General features: G+C 41.4%; 1 protein-coding gene across 4 annotated transcripts in view; it reads right to left on the bottom strand.

Annotated features, from left to right (window-relative positions):
- Aplp2 (amyloid beta (A4) precursor-like protein 2) overlaps nucleotides 1-15,447 on the bottom strand; it is a 40,248-nt gene that overhangs the window by 12,220 nt on the left and 12,581 nt on the right. For 2 of the 4 annotated variants that reach the window (XM_013009703.1, XM_013009701.1), the window contains exons 4-10: nucleotides 14,867-15,072; nucleotides 14,028-14,275; nucleotides 12,442-12,609; nucleotides 8,859-8,989; nucleotides 7,645-7,719; nucleotides 3,973-4,131; nucleotides 2,843-2,971 (exon numbers count right to left, since the gene is read on the bottom strand). In XM_013009703.1, the coding sequence (XP_012865157.1) occupies nucleotides 2,843-2,971; nucleotides 3,973-4,131; nucleotides 7,645-7,719; nucleotides 8,859-8,989; nucleotides 12,442-12,609; nucleotides 14,028-14,275; nucleotides 14,867-15,072 (1,116 nt within the window). The remainder of the gene's footprint in view (nucleotides 1-2,842; nucleotides 2,972-3,972; nucleotides 4,132-7,644; nucleotides 7,720-8,858; nucleotides 8,990-12,441; nucleotides 12,610-14,027; nucleotides 14,276-14,866; nucleotides 15,073-15,447) is intronic. The other 2 variants (XM_013009702.1, XM_013009704.1) reach the window with 1 other exon arrangement.

The raw sequence follows: 15,447 nt of genomic DNA, 5'->3' as shown, positions 1-15,447 counted from the left end.
CTTTTCACACAAAGCACTTGCCACCAATTAATACACTAAACTGAAAGTCCTCATTTGTACAATGCAGCACATTCTATAAGGTTCTGCTGACTGAAAATGTCAGTTTTTGCCACCTATTAGATTATATGGGGTTAAAAACAGACCCAAATCACTAGCTGAAAATTATGTGGGAAGACAAAACCATTTATGCATTTTGCTTAGTAAAGCAACTGCTTAAAATGATGACAGTGAGAGCAGAACTAGTTTATTTCTTTTTAGCCAAATGACTACTCACACACAAAAAAATACCTCATGCTGAGGTATCAATCTGATATGTTTCTTTTGGTGGTACTGGGTTTTTAAACTCAAGAGACCTGAGCTTCCTAGGGAGGTGCTCTACCAATAAGCCATGTTTTCAGTCTTTTTTTTGCACTGTTTATTTTTGAAGTTGATAGATAAGTAGGGCCTGGCTTTCTTGCCTGGGCATGGTTCCTGGACCATGATCCACCTAAAATAGGTGGATTCTATCATAGCTGGGATGATTCATCACCACTGTGTCCAGCTTCTGTTGAGATAAAGTTTCAAGGTTTTTTTTTTTTTTTTTTTTTTGCCTAGGCTAGCCTAGAATCATAATCTTCCCAATCTCAATCTCCTATACAGCCAAAATTGCAAGCCATGTTACCATGCCCAGCATTTGGTTGAGATCCCCCCCCCCACTCTCCCACCCCAGGACAAAAATTTGTACCAGGGTTGGCCTTGTACTGTGTGTAATCCTCACAGTCTTTGCCATCCAAGTAGCAGGATTGTATGAGTAAGCCAACAAGAAACTGATGTGAAGGGAATGTTAAAAGAATTATCTACTAGAGACCACTTTTTGTCTTTTCTGAAAGAAAAAGGTCCAGACTATTCTTCCCACAAGATCAGTTAGGGTGGAACTGAAACTGACTTGCCCCAAGGACACAGCAAGGCATGTTGTAGTCCACACAAGCTAAAGCTCTTCAGTTCACTCTAAGTTAAGTTCTCTGCCTGGTGACTTGCAATTACTGAGCCTCTCCTAAAGAGGGTGCTTAAAGCCAATGGACTAATTATATGGGCTGAAAGCCATTACAGTGAAGGGTCAAAATGAAAGAAAAAAAAAGCTGAATGTAAAGAGGCTTTTACTGTAGATTGATATGCCTCTGACCTTTAAAAGCAAGGATGAAAGCAATTTAATTTTATATTTGCCATTCTGTCAATCAAGTAAATTGATGGAAAAGCACAGGAGTGAATGCCTTAGGGGAAAGAAAAATGCAAATGGAACTACCCACAGTCTCAGTATGTGTTACACTTCCTCAGATGAATTAAAAAGCTTGAGAGCAGGTGCTTCATACACCCACTGAGGAAAGGTGGAATATTGGAAAATGCTGCTTTTACAGTAACTACAGAGCATGACGAATAAAAGCAATGTTTCACTCATATTCAGCCAAGCAAATATGGCCAAAGGTATACAGGCTGATAACCTATAATCCAAAATCAGAAATGTCCCCAAATCTGTAACATTCATTCAGTCCTGGACATGATGCAGTGGAAAATTACACATCTGATTACTTGTGAAGGTCAGAGTCAAAGTACAAGCACACCAAAAATGCTGCAAAAAATTACTTTTAGGCTATGTGTATAACATAAAATGACGTCTAGACTTGGGTCTGACCTCAGGATATCTTGCTATGTATATAGTATATTGAAAGAAGATCCTAATTCAGATACTTACAAGACTACAGTCTCAAACATTTTGGATAAGGGATATTCAAGTTATAATAGAGCATCTTAGTTCTTCCTAGTGTTCAAGTCACAGAACAGGAAATAGCCAAAAAATAAAAAATAAAAAAAATAATTCAGTGGCCCTGCTCTGCTAGAATTAGAGGTTGATAGAAGATAGCTCACAGGAGAGTTAGGTCTCTCCTGAGATTTCTATAGTGGTAGACCTTTTTACTCCCACTTCACTTGGTATGGTAGTTTGATCTCAGATATTCCCTAATCATTTGTTTAATGTATTGATCAGGGCCAGGGATGTAGAGGAAAAGTTCAATTACAGAGCACTTCCTTAGCCTGAATGAAATCTTGGGTTTGATCCCCAATACAACAATCCCACAAACAAGCAAAAATCAACACACACACACTGGTCTCCTAGTCTTTTCTCATTGGCTATGTTTCCTTAAATATAACACAATAGTCTGATTTACTAACAAAAAGAGAAAATGTGATTTTTTTTTTGTTTACTTTTTCTTTATTTTTGCCAGTCCTGGGTTTGAACTCAGGGACTGGGCTCTGTCCCTAAGCCTCTGTGCTCAAAGCTAGCACTTCACCAGTTGAGCTACAACACTACTTTCAAGTTTTTGGAGTTGTTTATTGGAGCTAAGAGTCTCACAGATTTTTCTGCCCAGCTGGGGTTCGAACCATTATCCTCAAATCTCAGCCTCCTGAGTAGCTAGGATTATAGGCATGAGCCACCGGTGTTTTTTATTGTTATTATTAAGGGGATATACAAGTTTTGTTTAGTCATTTTTAATCAAGAAGACCTGAAAAGCCTAACTAGTTCCTGACAAGACCCATTTTTCTAGCTGTCTTCCTAAAGATACTTCAGGACTCTTCCTTTTCAATACAATCATTTTTCAGCACCTATTTAAATACCAACTACTTAATGTAAAGTACAATAAATTAAAAAAAATTTTTTAATTCAAAAATCATGTACCAAATATCTTTGGAAACCAAAAACCATGTTCAGGGATAATAACAAACACAAGTGACAGTGCTCCTGCATGAGCACAGGCACATGTTCCCTGTGGAAACACGCTGGAGGTGGCAAGTTCTGTGTCCAGCGTACCTGGGATTTCATCTGTGCTGCCTTTTCTGGGTCAACAGCCAACACGTGCTGATAATGACGAATGGTATGCAAGCGATCTTTGTTCTCAGCACGGACATAACGCCGCAAGGCTTGGAGAATGCGATGAGGCTGCAAGAGAAAACAACCGTTGTTTGACACCCAGAGAATTCCAATAGGTAAGGAAAACAAAAGCTGAACAGTTCATTCAAGAGAGGGAAACCAGGGCAAAGCAAAGGAAGGGGTGAAAAAAAGAATGTACTCTTTACCTGACTTATGTAACTGTAACACCTTTGTATATCACCATAATACTAACAATAAAAATATTTTTAAGTTGTTCAGAAAAATATGTATTCATTACCTGATAATCCTCATTACCTCATAACCCTGCTGTAATAACACCTTAATAACAATAAAATCATTAAAAAAAAAAAAAAGAATGCAAAGCTTAGCCAGGCACTAGTGAGTCATGCCTATAATACTAGTTACGCAGGAGGCTGGGACCTGAGGATCATGGTTCAAAGCCAGCCAGGGCAGAAAGCCTTGGATTCTCTTATCTCCAATTAATTACCAAACAAGCCAGAAGTAGAGCTATGGCTCAAGTGGTGGAGTACCAGCCTTGAGCAAACAAGCTCAGGGAAAGTATCCAAGGCCTTTGGACCAAGCACCTAGGACCAGCACCAAAATTGAAGAAAAAGCAAAGTTTAGCTATGAAAACTGTATCCCTGGAAGCTTTTTTAGGCTACCAAATAACAAGAAACTATCTTTCTCAATAAAATATCATTACCTTCAATCTTTGTCAAAACTTGTCATAAAAATAAAGTTTTTAAGGGGCTGGGAATGTGGCTTAGTGGTAGAATGCTTGCCTAGCATGCATGAAGCACTGGGTTCAATTCTTCTGTACTACATAAACAGAAAAAGCCAGAAGTGGCACTGTGGCTCAAGTGGTAAAGTGCTAGCCTTGAACAAAAGAAGCAGCTCAAGGACAGTGCCCCAGGACTGGCAAAAAAAAAAAAAAAAAAAGTTTTTACCAACCTGTGTGTGCCATTCATTGAGATTCCATTAAATATGCTACCTTAGGGGAGGCAACCCTGAAGAAGACTAACCAAGGTACAGCTCAGATTGCAACTCACCCGAGGTGGGTCAGACTGCAGGGCAGCCAGGTAATTCTCCAGAGCCATCCGTCGGCGGTCATTCAGCATGGCTTCCACTCGAGCCAGGTGGGTTTCCACCAGCTGCTGCTTCTCACTGGCAGCCTCCTTCTCTAAAGCTTTAACCATAGCTTGGAAATGCTGCATCCAGAAAGGAAGAACAATGCTAATTTGTAGTAGCTGGAGGGGGTAATCTAAGTAAGCACCCTTCTTTGTCCAGTGCCTATCCAAGGCAGGAATAAGGTCAGAGAATCAAACAGGGTAGGATGAAGGTGTACTTTACATAATTTCTACCAGGATCAGTACTTTCTTACATTAGAAAAACCAGTCACATTTCAGTGTGAAAAGAACTGTTTAGCATTTCCCCAACTGAAAATTACTAGTGTGTCAAGCTCAATTGTCTAGGTTTTCAATGTACACTATAGCACTATAGTAAAAGAAATACTGTCCTTTCTATGTTATAACAAGGTGCCAGCCCTGAACTAAGTGGCCAATAGATGAGGTATATTGAAACACAATCAGGTCAAATGTGGTAGGTTACACTGAATCGTGTTAAAAGTTGTGATGGTCTAGATAAAAATGGCAAAGAAAAACATGAGGAAGTTTTCATTAGCTCTGGCTATAAAGGAAATGCAAATAAAAACAACCCTGAGATACCACCTTACCCGTTAGAATGGCCTACATTCAGATGACAAATGTTGGCGGAGATGCAGAGAAAGAGGAATCCTACTGCACTGCTGGTGGGAATATAAACTGATTCAACCACTTTGGAAAGAAGGCTGGAGGTTCCTCAGAAAACTAAAGATAGACCTTCCCTACAACCCAGCCATACTACTCCTAGGCATCTACCCTGAACAACAGGAACCAGGATCCAAAGAGACATGCACCTGCATGCACAGCAGCCAAAAATGGAAACAACCCAGATGCCCCACTACACATGTATGAGGTACCTATATACAACGGAATATTACACAGCCATTAAAAAGGACAAAATAATGGCATTGCAGGGAAATGGATGGAACTATTAGAAATCATGTTGAGTGAAATAAGCCAAGATCAGAGAAACAAATGGTATATGGTCTCCCTGATACGCGGATGTTAAATTCAAAAGGCAACAAGATATGACAAAGTAAACAGGACTTCTTAATTTGTTGCATCATTTTTAGATGACTATATTCTTGACCCCACATATGGTATATACATTTGTACATAGGAGGGAAGCTAGGAGGATACAGAATCAGAGGAAAATAGGGTGGGGGGAAGCAAGCTAGTGCCAGTTACTAAAGAAGCAGAGGTAGTTACATGGAAGTCTATGGCAAGCCTAGGGCAAAATTGAGAGACATTATCTGAAAAACAGACTAAAAGCAAAGGATTAGAGTTGTTGGTTCAAGTCACAGAGCAGTTCAATGTCTAGTATCACCAAAGAAAAAAGAATTTTCCAGTAACTCCATGTCAATCACATCAGCCAATTGCATTGTTCAAGAAAAATATTTTCTGTTGTGTATATAAAAGTAATTTTCAGCAGGGCGCTGGTGGCTCACACCTGTAATCCTAGCTACTCAGGAGGCTGAGATCAAAGGATCACTGTTCAAAGCCAGCTGGGGCAGGGCAGGAAAGTCCAGAGCAGGAAAGTCCGTGAGACTCTTATCTCTAATAAACCACTCAGAAAAAAAAAAAAAAGAAGTGGCACTGTGGCTCAAGTGGTACAGCACTAGCCTTGAGTTAAAGAGCTGAGGAACAGCACCTAGGCCCAGAGTTCAAGCCCCATGACAGACAAAAAAGTAATTTTCACAAATGACTCAGTAGCCAAATTCAGTATTATTTCTTTAAGGGATGAATTCATAATGTTAACTATCTTACTCATGACATTAACTAAACTCCATTGCAAATATAGTTTGTAAAAACCATTAATAAATAAAATAAAAATAAAAAGTTCGGAGGGGGGGGCTGGGAAGGTGGCTCAGTGGTAGAGCGCTTGCCTTGCATGCCTGAGGCCCTGGGTTCGATTCCTCAGTACCACATAAGAAAAAAGCCGGGAATGGCGCTGTGGCTCAAGTGGTATAGTGCTAGCCTTGAGCTGAAGTGCTGAGGGACAGCACCCAGACCCAGAGTTCAGGCCTCACAACCGGACCCCCCCCCCAAAAAAAAAAGTTCAGAGGGGGAAAAAAAAAAGTTGTGACAGTCTGAGTTACTGAGGAGGCACAGACAGGATTGTGGTTTGAGGCCAGTCAAAGCTAAGGTTATTGAAATCCTATCTCAAAAAAGGTCTATGGTCCCAGCTATTCAAAGCTAGAGGTAGAAAAATCCAGTTTGATACAACCCCAGAGTTAATGAAAGACCCTGACAAATTAAAAAGCCACAGGACAGGGCATAGTACAAAATGGTAAAAGTGCTGGTGCTGACCAAGTAAACTCGGGCCCTGAGTTCAATTTTTAGTACTAAAAAATTAAAGGGCAAGTAATTTGTGAGGTAGAGCTTAAGGACTAGTGATAGTGAAGTAAATTTCCTTGGGCTGGGAAGGTGTCTCAGTGGTAGAGCTCTTGCCTTGCATGCATGAGGCCCTGGGTTCGATTCCTCAGCACCACATAAGCAAAAAGAAAAAAGCTGGAAGTGGTGCTGTGGCTCAAGTGGTAGATCGCTAGCCTTGAACTGAAGAGCTGAGGGACAGCGCCCAGGCCCAGAGTTCAGGCCCCATGCCCGGACCAAAAAACAACAACAACAACAAAAAAAAAAAGAAGTAAATTTCCTTGCACAAGGTCCATTGGCTTGTGCATAAATTAAAATTCAGATTTTTTTTTTAGGTGACCAATAAAGAGAAGGTCTTCTCCAGAATTAGTATTCTTGCTTGTCTTTTTTTTTTTTGGTCAGTTGTAGGGCTTGAACTCAGGGCTTTGAGTGTTGTCCCTAAGCTCTTTTGATCAAAGCTTAGTGCTCTACTACTTTGAGCCACAGCTCTATTTCCAGTCTTTGAGTGGTTAATTGGATGTAACAGTCTCACAGGGACTTTTCTGCTTTGAACTGTCATCCTCAGATCTCAGTCTCCTAAGTAGTTAAGATTACAGGCATGAGGCACCAGCACCGGCAAGAAATAGTATTTCCATGAAAAACTAAGTGCAATAATTACAGGAAGGAGGGATGGAGGGATAGTTAACCATTTTCCAAAATCAATTGTGTGATTTGCTATCCATGTATCTAGCAATCTCTCCTACAGAAGAGAAACATACTCTGTTGCTGATTTTAATGTTGTATTCTTATGAAGTCATAGATGAACTGGAATTAGAAATGCTTTTTGTACTTTTGATTTAGTCTGGGGAAAAAAAAAACCAGTACTGATGAAAAACAAGTCACAGCCCAAGAACAAAGATGACAGAGAACTTTTGCCAGGACCAGAATTAACAAACGGCAGCTGAGCTAAGGTTACTTCCTGGCATGAATTGGGTGTGCTCTGGGAGAGGGTTTGGTTTCCTTCTGCCATAGGTGAGCAATACTAGAGGTGAAAAAGAAAAAAATAGGTCAGCTACAACTTCCTTGTAACTTAAGCTCTTGACTCAAAGGAGGTGTCAAATTCAAATTTGCTGGGAGTTTGACTCTAACCATAATTTCAACTGGCCAGACTGGATGCTTTGTCTCTTGTCCCTGGAGAACACATCTTACCTGAATAAGGGTCTGTCTCTCTGCTTTGGGGAGATTCTTGGCTTGAAGCTCTGCCTCTTCCCATTCCTTCTTTACCTACAAAGGTCAAAAACACCCACCACAGAATGATTCTCTGAAACAACTTCCTTATTTTCTAAAAATACAGCCAGGCGCTGAATCCAATGTCGGCGGAAACTGTGCAAATGGAAACCGATCATATGATCCCTTGTGAGGCTCAGAGCTGTTAACCCAGAGGATTCTAGACCTTGGCTATCCCTAGATGAAAGCCTCAATTCTCTGACCTCCTTGTTACATAACCTTGGGCAAGTTATTTAAAAGTCTCTGTGCCTTTGTCCTCTTATAAAATAAAATAAAAATGATGGTCATGCCTAGTTCTCAGAACTGATATGGGTAAGTCCAGCACACGTTGTCTGGTAGAGCTCAGACCTAGGGAAGGATGCCTTTGTCAACTTCCTTTCAATCCAGAGTGAGTCACGAGGGAAGCTGCACTCTGGATAGCCAGTGCTCCAACACTTAAAACTATTCTTCCGCCAGGTGGTGGTGGCTCTCAGGAGGCTGAGATCTGAGGATCCCAGTTCAAAGCCAGCCTGGGCAGGAAAGTTTGTGAGACTTTTATCTCCAATAAACCACCAGAAAAACGGAAGTGGCGCTCGCTGTAGCTCAAGTGGTAGAGCGCTCGTCTTGAGCTGAAGAGCTGAGGGACAGTGCTCAGGCCCAGAGTTCAAGTCCCAGGATCAACCAAAAAAAAAAAAAAAGACTGTTCTTCTCAAGTCATAGAATCACCTTCTACTCCCAATGGTATATAGTAGAATGTTTTAATATGTTAGCTTCATCTAACACTTTCGGTGGGGATTTTTGGCCAGTCCTGAGACTTGAACTCAGGGCCCCGGCACTGTCCCTGAGCTTCTTTTGTTCAAGGCTAGCACTGTACCACTTCAGCACAGCGCCACTTCCGGCTTTCTGTTTATATGGTACCAAGGAATGAAACCCAGGGCCTCATGCATGCTAGGCAAGCATTCTACCACTAAGCCACACATTACCAGCCCCATCTAAGATGTTTTCACGGTTACCTTTTCTCATGGCTAATAATTTTCATCTATTTGTAAATAACAGTGATGTAAAAGGCCCAGGGTTGGATCTCTACCACCATACATTAAAAACTACCAGACTACTAGATGCTGAACACCATGAAGATAGGAAGTAGGCAAGTTTACCCTGTCCATTCGGTTGCGGTGCCGAATTTCCAATTGTTCCTTAGCCTTCTGGAAGCGAGCATGCTCATTATCATCTGCTGACGTCTCAAAATACACATCAACATCATTGGTTGGCAGAGGTGTTGGGGGAACTGAAACAAAATTACAGAGAATTAATTTGTCTTTTTGGTTCAGGCATAATATTAAAAGTGTTCTAGGAAGAAAACTCAGCTCAGGACCTGCAGGATGGACTCAATTTGTCTTGTAGCTTGCTAAAAGGGCAGGATGTTGCTGTCTGCCAAGACTTCACTCTGTTGGATTACAGTGGGCAATCTTCTTTACATAATATTCATCAACCATGTCAGTCCATGCTAATACAGCAATTTATTGGTAGCTCAACCTCCAGTATCTTCAACACCCAAGAGGCATCTCCACTTAACCAGATAAAAGAAATACCTGCTTCTATACCTTCCTTCCCTTCAGTGCTTAAAAATCTAAAAGCCTAAATATAACTACTCTACTGTTCTGTCACTAATAGCATCTAAACGAGGCTGAATTTAGACCCTGAGAAGGCACTTCTACCAAGTGTCCACTTTATAAGCAACTTGACACTTGGGTCCCTTTCTTCTTCTACAATCTTTAGGTCTTAAATTTACTCTGGAAAACTAGTTCATTAAATATTCTTTGCATGTGGGCCAGATAGAAACAAAATTCACTCTATAATTTTGAGGCTTCAACATCATTCAAAGATTCACATACTCCCCCCTGCAATAACAGAGCTAATGAAGGTAAAATTGAGTTTTTATCTTTCCACTTATGTAAAGACACCTTGGGCTTAGCTGATTTGTAACACTGTTGGAGGGGCCTCTCCAGATATTATTCTCCATAGAGAATAGTCCATTAGAACAGACAGCCCTCACCTCATTGCCCCTGGCAATTAAGTATCAACACATTGGAATCTACCTCCAAAAGGAAAGGACCAAGACAGAGCAAGTTAACTCAGTCATCCCTCAAGAAATACCCATAGAGACGCTTATCAGTAATTTGAGTCACTGGAGATTTCCCAAACAGGGGAGAAATGATGTGAAACTTACTCAGTGTATAGAGACAATTTTGGAGCTAAGCAGAAAGCAAACACCAAGATTCAACTATATTTAAACCCAGAAACAAATTCATCTAATTTCCAGTACATTTTTAATCCATTTAATAATTATATAACTGATAAATATAGGTAGAAATTAACCAGCCACTCCAGTTTCTCTATCAGAAGACTTTTGCTTTGTTCCCTTTCATTTGATTGACTTAAAGGCTACAACTAAAATCTTGTTAAGAGTGTTTGAGTCCTATGTCAGTTTATAAGGATCTTGATATCCAACTTTCTTTCAGATTAATTGATTTAGATGGTATCATTTAGCAAAATCACATTCTCTAAGAAACTCAAAGTTCAATAAGGGAAAATTTCAACTTCATCAGCGCCAATATTCACAGGATCAACAATACGTGTCTGCAATATAAAAACTTAGGTGCCATGAAAGGTGCCTATCCATGGGCCAAACAGATTATGCAAAACATGCCTTCACATGGGGACAAAAGAGGAAAAAAATAGCATGTCTAAAGCTGTGATGAGCTCAGAGCAGAATCCATGACAGGCTCATGAAGTTGCCTCTCTCCCTTTTGAGGAGGGACACAAGCGTGTGTGACCATTGGAAATGTCACTTCCAGAATTTGAAGGCCCTTCAAGTATTGAACTACTTGTTTCTCTTCAGCCAATCTCAAAGCTATAGGAAACAATCCTGTAATTCCACCTGTACATCATGTCTCAGAGCACTATGTATCTGAGATTTTCGGTAGAGACTGCCACCTGTTTTCAGTGAGACCTTAATTTCTCCAGCTTTAATCCAAAACAGTTTTTGCTGATCCTTTGACAAAGTAATAAGTATCACAATAACTGTTATCTCTAAATCTTTCCTGAATAAACAAAAGTTTATACACCAAAGATCCCTAGGGATTATTGTGTCTTACATTTTACCAAGTCTGTCAAAAACAGCTTTTCCTGCTAGGTGCCAGTGGTTCATAACTATAATGCTAGAGGAAATCTGAGGATCATGGTTCAAAGCCAGTCTGGGAAGGTAAGAATATGAGACTTTTATCTCCAAGTAACCACCAAAAAGCAAGAAACACAGCTGTGGCTCAAGTGGGAAAGCACCAGCCTTGAGAGAAAACATCAAGGGACAGGACCCAAGCCCTGAGTTTAAGTCCAGTACCAGCACAAAAACAAAACAACAACCCCTCCCACCCCCACTCACATAGCCTGTCCCTAGAGCAGCAGCTGGGGAAGAAGCATTGATAGCTTGCTGCATTAGATTAAGATTTTAAGCCTCTTTGGGAAGAGGAAGAAGAGGGATTTTCAAAGTATTTCATTCAGTGAAAAAACCATCAGAAGCAATAGCCCAATACCAATACAGCAATTACAAAGAGGCAATAATGCTCATTACTCTGATGAATTCCAGAACCAGGAGCAAGGAAATATGCCGAGCCTGAGGATTTTCTAAATACAGTTCACCAAGAATAGACAGGGTCATAAAAAAGGAATGGAGAAAACTTTTTCCTACCTATGTTAACATAAAACCAACTCAAATAAGGCACTGTACCTTGTCTGATACCAAAACAATACACAGACTGAATTCTCATTAGTCCTTGGAGCTTTGCCCAAACACCAGAGAACAGCCATGACCTCTTAGGATTGCAGAGCTCTCTCCTTGGAGTATATAATGCAAGTTATTCCAATATTCTGGAATCTCACAAGTATTTCTATTGTCAGTCCTTTCAAGAGCAAGCATCTCAAAAGGTGGCATACAGCACAGTAGTGAGTAACAGGGTTAAGTGGAAAGAAGAGCAGGATAAGCTAGGCACAGGTGGCTCATGCCTGTAATCACAGCTACTCAGGAGGCTGAGATCTGAGGATTATGGTTCAAAACCAGCCTGGGCAGGAAAGTCCGTGATACTCTTCTCTCTAATCAACCACCAGAAAACCGGAAGTGGCACTGTGGCTCAAAGTGGTAGAGCACTAGCCTTTCACAAAAGGATAGAGCCCAGACCAAAAGTTCAAGCTCCATGATTAACACCCTCCCTACCCCTCCCATCCAAAAAAGGAGCAGAAGTGAAGCCTAAGGTACAAGCGTGTATAGAACACAGGGCTATTCAGTTACCTACTGGTGCTTTCCAACTAGATAGCCAAGGGTTCACATCCCTTCCCAACCAACACTGATTGCAGCATCCTGGGAAGCTGAAGGGCCTGAAGGCCAATGAGAAAGAAGAAGCCCTTGGATGTGCCACCCACTGCAAACAGGGAAGATACATACCACTACCAACAATCAACCAGCAGACACATGGGAAGCAGGGGACATGGAAAACTGAACTCAGACTGCCAGAAGGAAAGCAAAGCCTCACTCTAGAAAGCACAAAGATGAGGGGAAAACGACTGACAGCAAACACCTGAGCCAGCGGAAACATGACACAGATGCGGTCACAAGGACAGCTGGGAGAGACAGAACGCTGGACAGGACAGCGCTGCTTCGAGGGGCCAGCACAAGGCGGGACTTACTCATCGCTTTACACACAGCCATACAATAATCCTCAGACTCAAAATTGTTCCTGTTGCCGCCGCAGCCGCCATATATAAAGCGCACGCACTTTCCCTTGGAGAGGTCGAAGTACCAACGAGGCATCACAGCCCGGCAGGGCCCCGTCATCGCCTCCTGGGAGCAGACAGCTGTGTGAAAATGGTCAGAGTGTCAGCAGGGCAGAGGCAGAGCTTCAAATGCTTCTTCACAGTGCTACAACAGGCCAGCGGGGGTGGGGCAGGGACCATGACTGGACCCAAAGGCTTCACTAATCTAACTCACTAACACAGGTCAGGTGTGTGGTACGAACAGTCACATTCTACATGACAAAGGTATTTAGGGAATTTTTTTTTCTTTTTTTTTTTTTGTGCCAGTCCTGGAGCTTGAACCAAGGGTCTGGGTACTACCCCTAACCTTTTATACTCAATGTTAGTGTTCTACCACTTGACCCACATCTCTATTTCTAGCTTTTTGGTACTTAACTGGAGATAAGAGTGTCATGGACTTTCCTGGCTTTGAACTGTGACCCGCAAATCTCAGACTCCCAAGTAGCTAGGATTACAGGCAGTGAGCTACCAATACACAGCAAATGGAATTCTTAATTTTTTTTCAAGTCTAAATTGATTGTAGGGTGACAGGAATGTCTTGTGTTATAGCTCCCCACATTTCTGATCTGTATAGTGAAGATAGTGGCCTCATTTGCCTATTTTCATGGTTTCAAGGACCAAAGGCATCAATGTTGGTAGGAAGGGCATTTAAAATGGTGATAACTGTAGCAAAGACTTTGCACCTGGAAAGGAGAAGTGTTCTTATTTTCATGTTCCCCACAGCAAATAATTTCACCCCAGTTGGGTGCTAAGTAATTCTTTAGATTTTTTGTTTTGTTTTGTTTTTTGGGTCCGGTCGTGGGGCCTGAACTCTGGGCCTGGGCGCTGTCCCTCAGCTCTTCAGCTCAAGGCTAGCGCTCTACCACTTGAGCCACAGCGCCACTTCTGGCTTTTTTCTTTTGCTTATGTGGAGCTGAGGAATCGAACCCAGAGCCTCATGCATGCAAGGCAAGCGCTCTACCACTGAGCCACCTTCCCAGCCCCAATTCTTCAGACTTTTTAATCTTAGTTGGTTTCAGCAGATGGCTATGCAATCATCACAATTTAATGATCTTAAACGGGCAAGATCATCCAACTTCACCTTGCCAGCTACAAACACCAGGAAAGATAAGGTAGCCTATAAACTGGAACATACTCAGGGAAAGAAAAACTTACTCCATTCTAAAAAAAAACCAGCACCTAAAGATATGGAAGAATCCTGTTTTAAGAGCAGACTATTTATTTGGCTTTTATTCTCTAATGCAAATTATTTCTCTGGCTTAGCTATGCATGTCTCCTGGTGCCTGCCTGAGCACTGCTAATATGGCTCCACCACCACCCGGGAGAGTTGGATTCTCTCTTTCAGTGCAGACACCACCTTTCCTTCTAACACTTACCTGTGATGAACGATGAAAGCAGTACAAATTCTAAGTAAATAATTAACATGTGGACTTTTAAAGCCATGTTTTATCACTGGTTACCTTTAACATCGTGAACAATTTCCTTGTCTGAAATAGAGCCCTCGCTGCTAGGTTCAGTTGGGTTCTCCTCATCATAGTCATCTCCTTTAAAGGTGTCATAGTAGTAATCTCGGTCTTCTACCACTTCCTCTCCTTCTTCCTCCTCCTCCTCATCGTCGTCATCGTCATCATCATCGTCGTCGTCATCATCATCTTCATCCACAGCTGCTTCTGTGAAGTCTTCCAAAACTGTTTCAGTAGGAAATTCACTAAAGATCATACAAAAAAAAAATAAGAAAGGTTAATACTAATTCCTTTGCACAAAGCCCAACAATTGCTCCCTTCACTACTTTGAAACACAAAGACAGGAAATAGTTACACTAAATAGTGCCACTAAAGCCCTTAGTCCAGCTGTATCAGCAAAAGGGAAGTTATTGAGCATAGACTGTGTTAACCTACAGAAAACAATGTAGCTGGGACTGGGAATGTGGCTTAGCGGTAGTGCTTGCCTAGCATGCACAAAGCCCTGGGTTCAATTCCTCTGCACCACACAAACAGAAAAGGCTGGAAGTAGTGCTGTGGCTTAAGTGGTAAGAGTGCCAGCCTTTAGCAAAAGAAAGCTCAGGCCCTGAGTTCAGTCCCTAGGACTGGCAAAAACAATGTAGCCAAGAACAATGGAAAGCCCAAAGTCCCACGTTCTCATATGATCAGGTATGGCCAGAATGAAATGAAGGCTACAGAGCAGCATAATCAGGGGAAGCCTATCTTACCCAGCAGTGAGGGGCCAATTACCAACAGCCACTTTACAGAAAGGCTAAGAAAACAGGGTCAGTGGTTTCAGAGTTCTGGGAAGAGTTTACCTTTTATAAACATCATAGTCTTCCTCCTCATCTTCCTCCTCGTCCTCCTCTGCCTCTTCTTCCTCTTCTTTGGACACAGTAGAATCAACAGAGTCACTTATCTTTGTCTGAGGGCAGCATACATATTCTGTGCCATGAAACTGGTCTACACCACAGGGCAGCAGCATGCCGTAGCTATATAAGGTCATCCCCTGAGTTAGACATGCCTGTAAGAGATCCACAGCTCACATCACAACACAATCCATTAACACCCTCCGAGTCTTGGCTTTATTTTAAAAAACAAACCAAAAACAACAACAAAAATAACAAACTATGAAATTACTACATAATGCCTTTTTCTTACGGACATAACCATTTTTCTGTTTAAAAAGTTAGGATACTATTAAGATTTGTACATTTTATTTAACTTACAACACTGTATGAGGTCAAAAACATTACCAGCCCAACGTGGAAAAAGAGACAAGAAAGAGGGAGTTTCTTCCAAGAAGTATCAACATCAATTAAAGATGGTTAATGCTAATTTCTGTTATCACGCATACAGTCATTACTTCAAAATTTGGCCAAAAAAAATACTGACCAGA

Source organism: Dipodomys ordii, unplaced genomic scaffold (genome assembly GCF_000151885.1).
Source record: "Dipodomys ordii isolate 6190 unplaced genomic scaffold, Dord_2.0 Scaffold10, whole genome shotgun sequence".
Classification (NCBI taxonomy): Eukaryota; Metazoa; Chordata; class Mammalia; order Rodentia; family Heteromyidae; genus Dipodomys; species Dipodomys ordii.
Note: the sequence above shows the minus strand (reverse complement) of the source record. Positions and strands in the feature narration are given on the sequence as shown.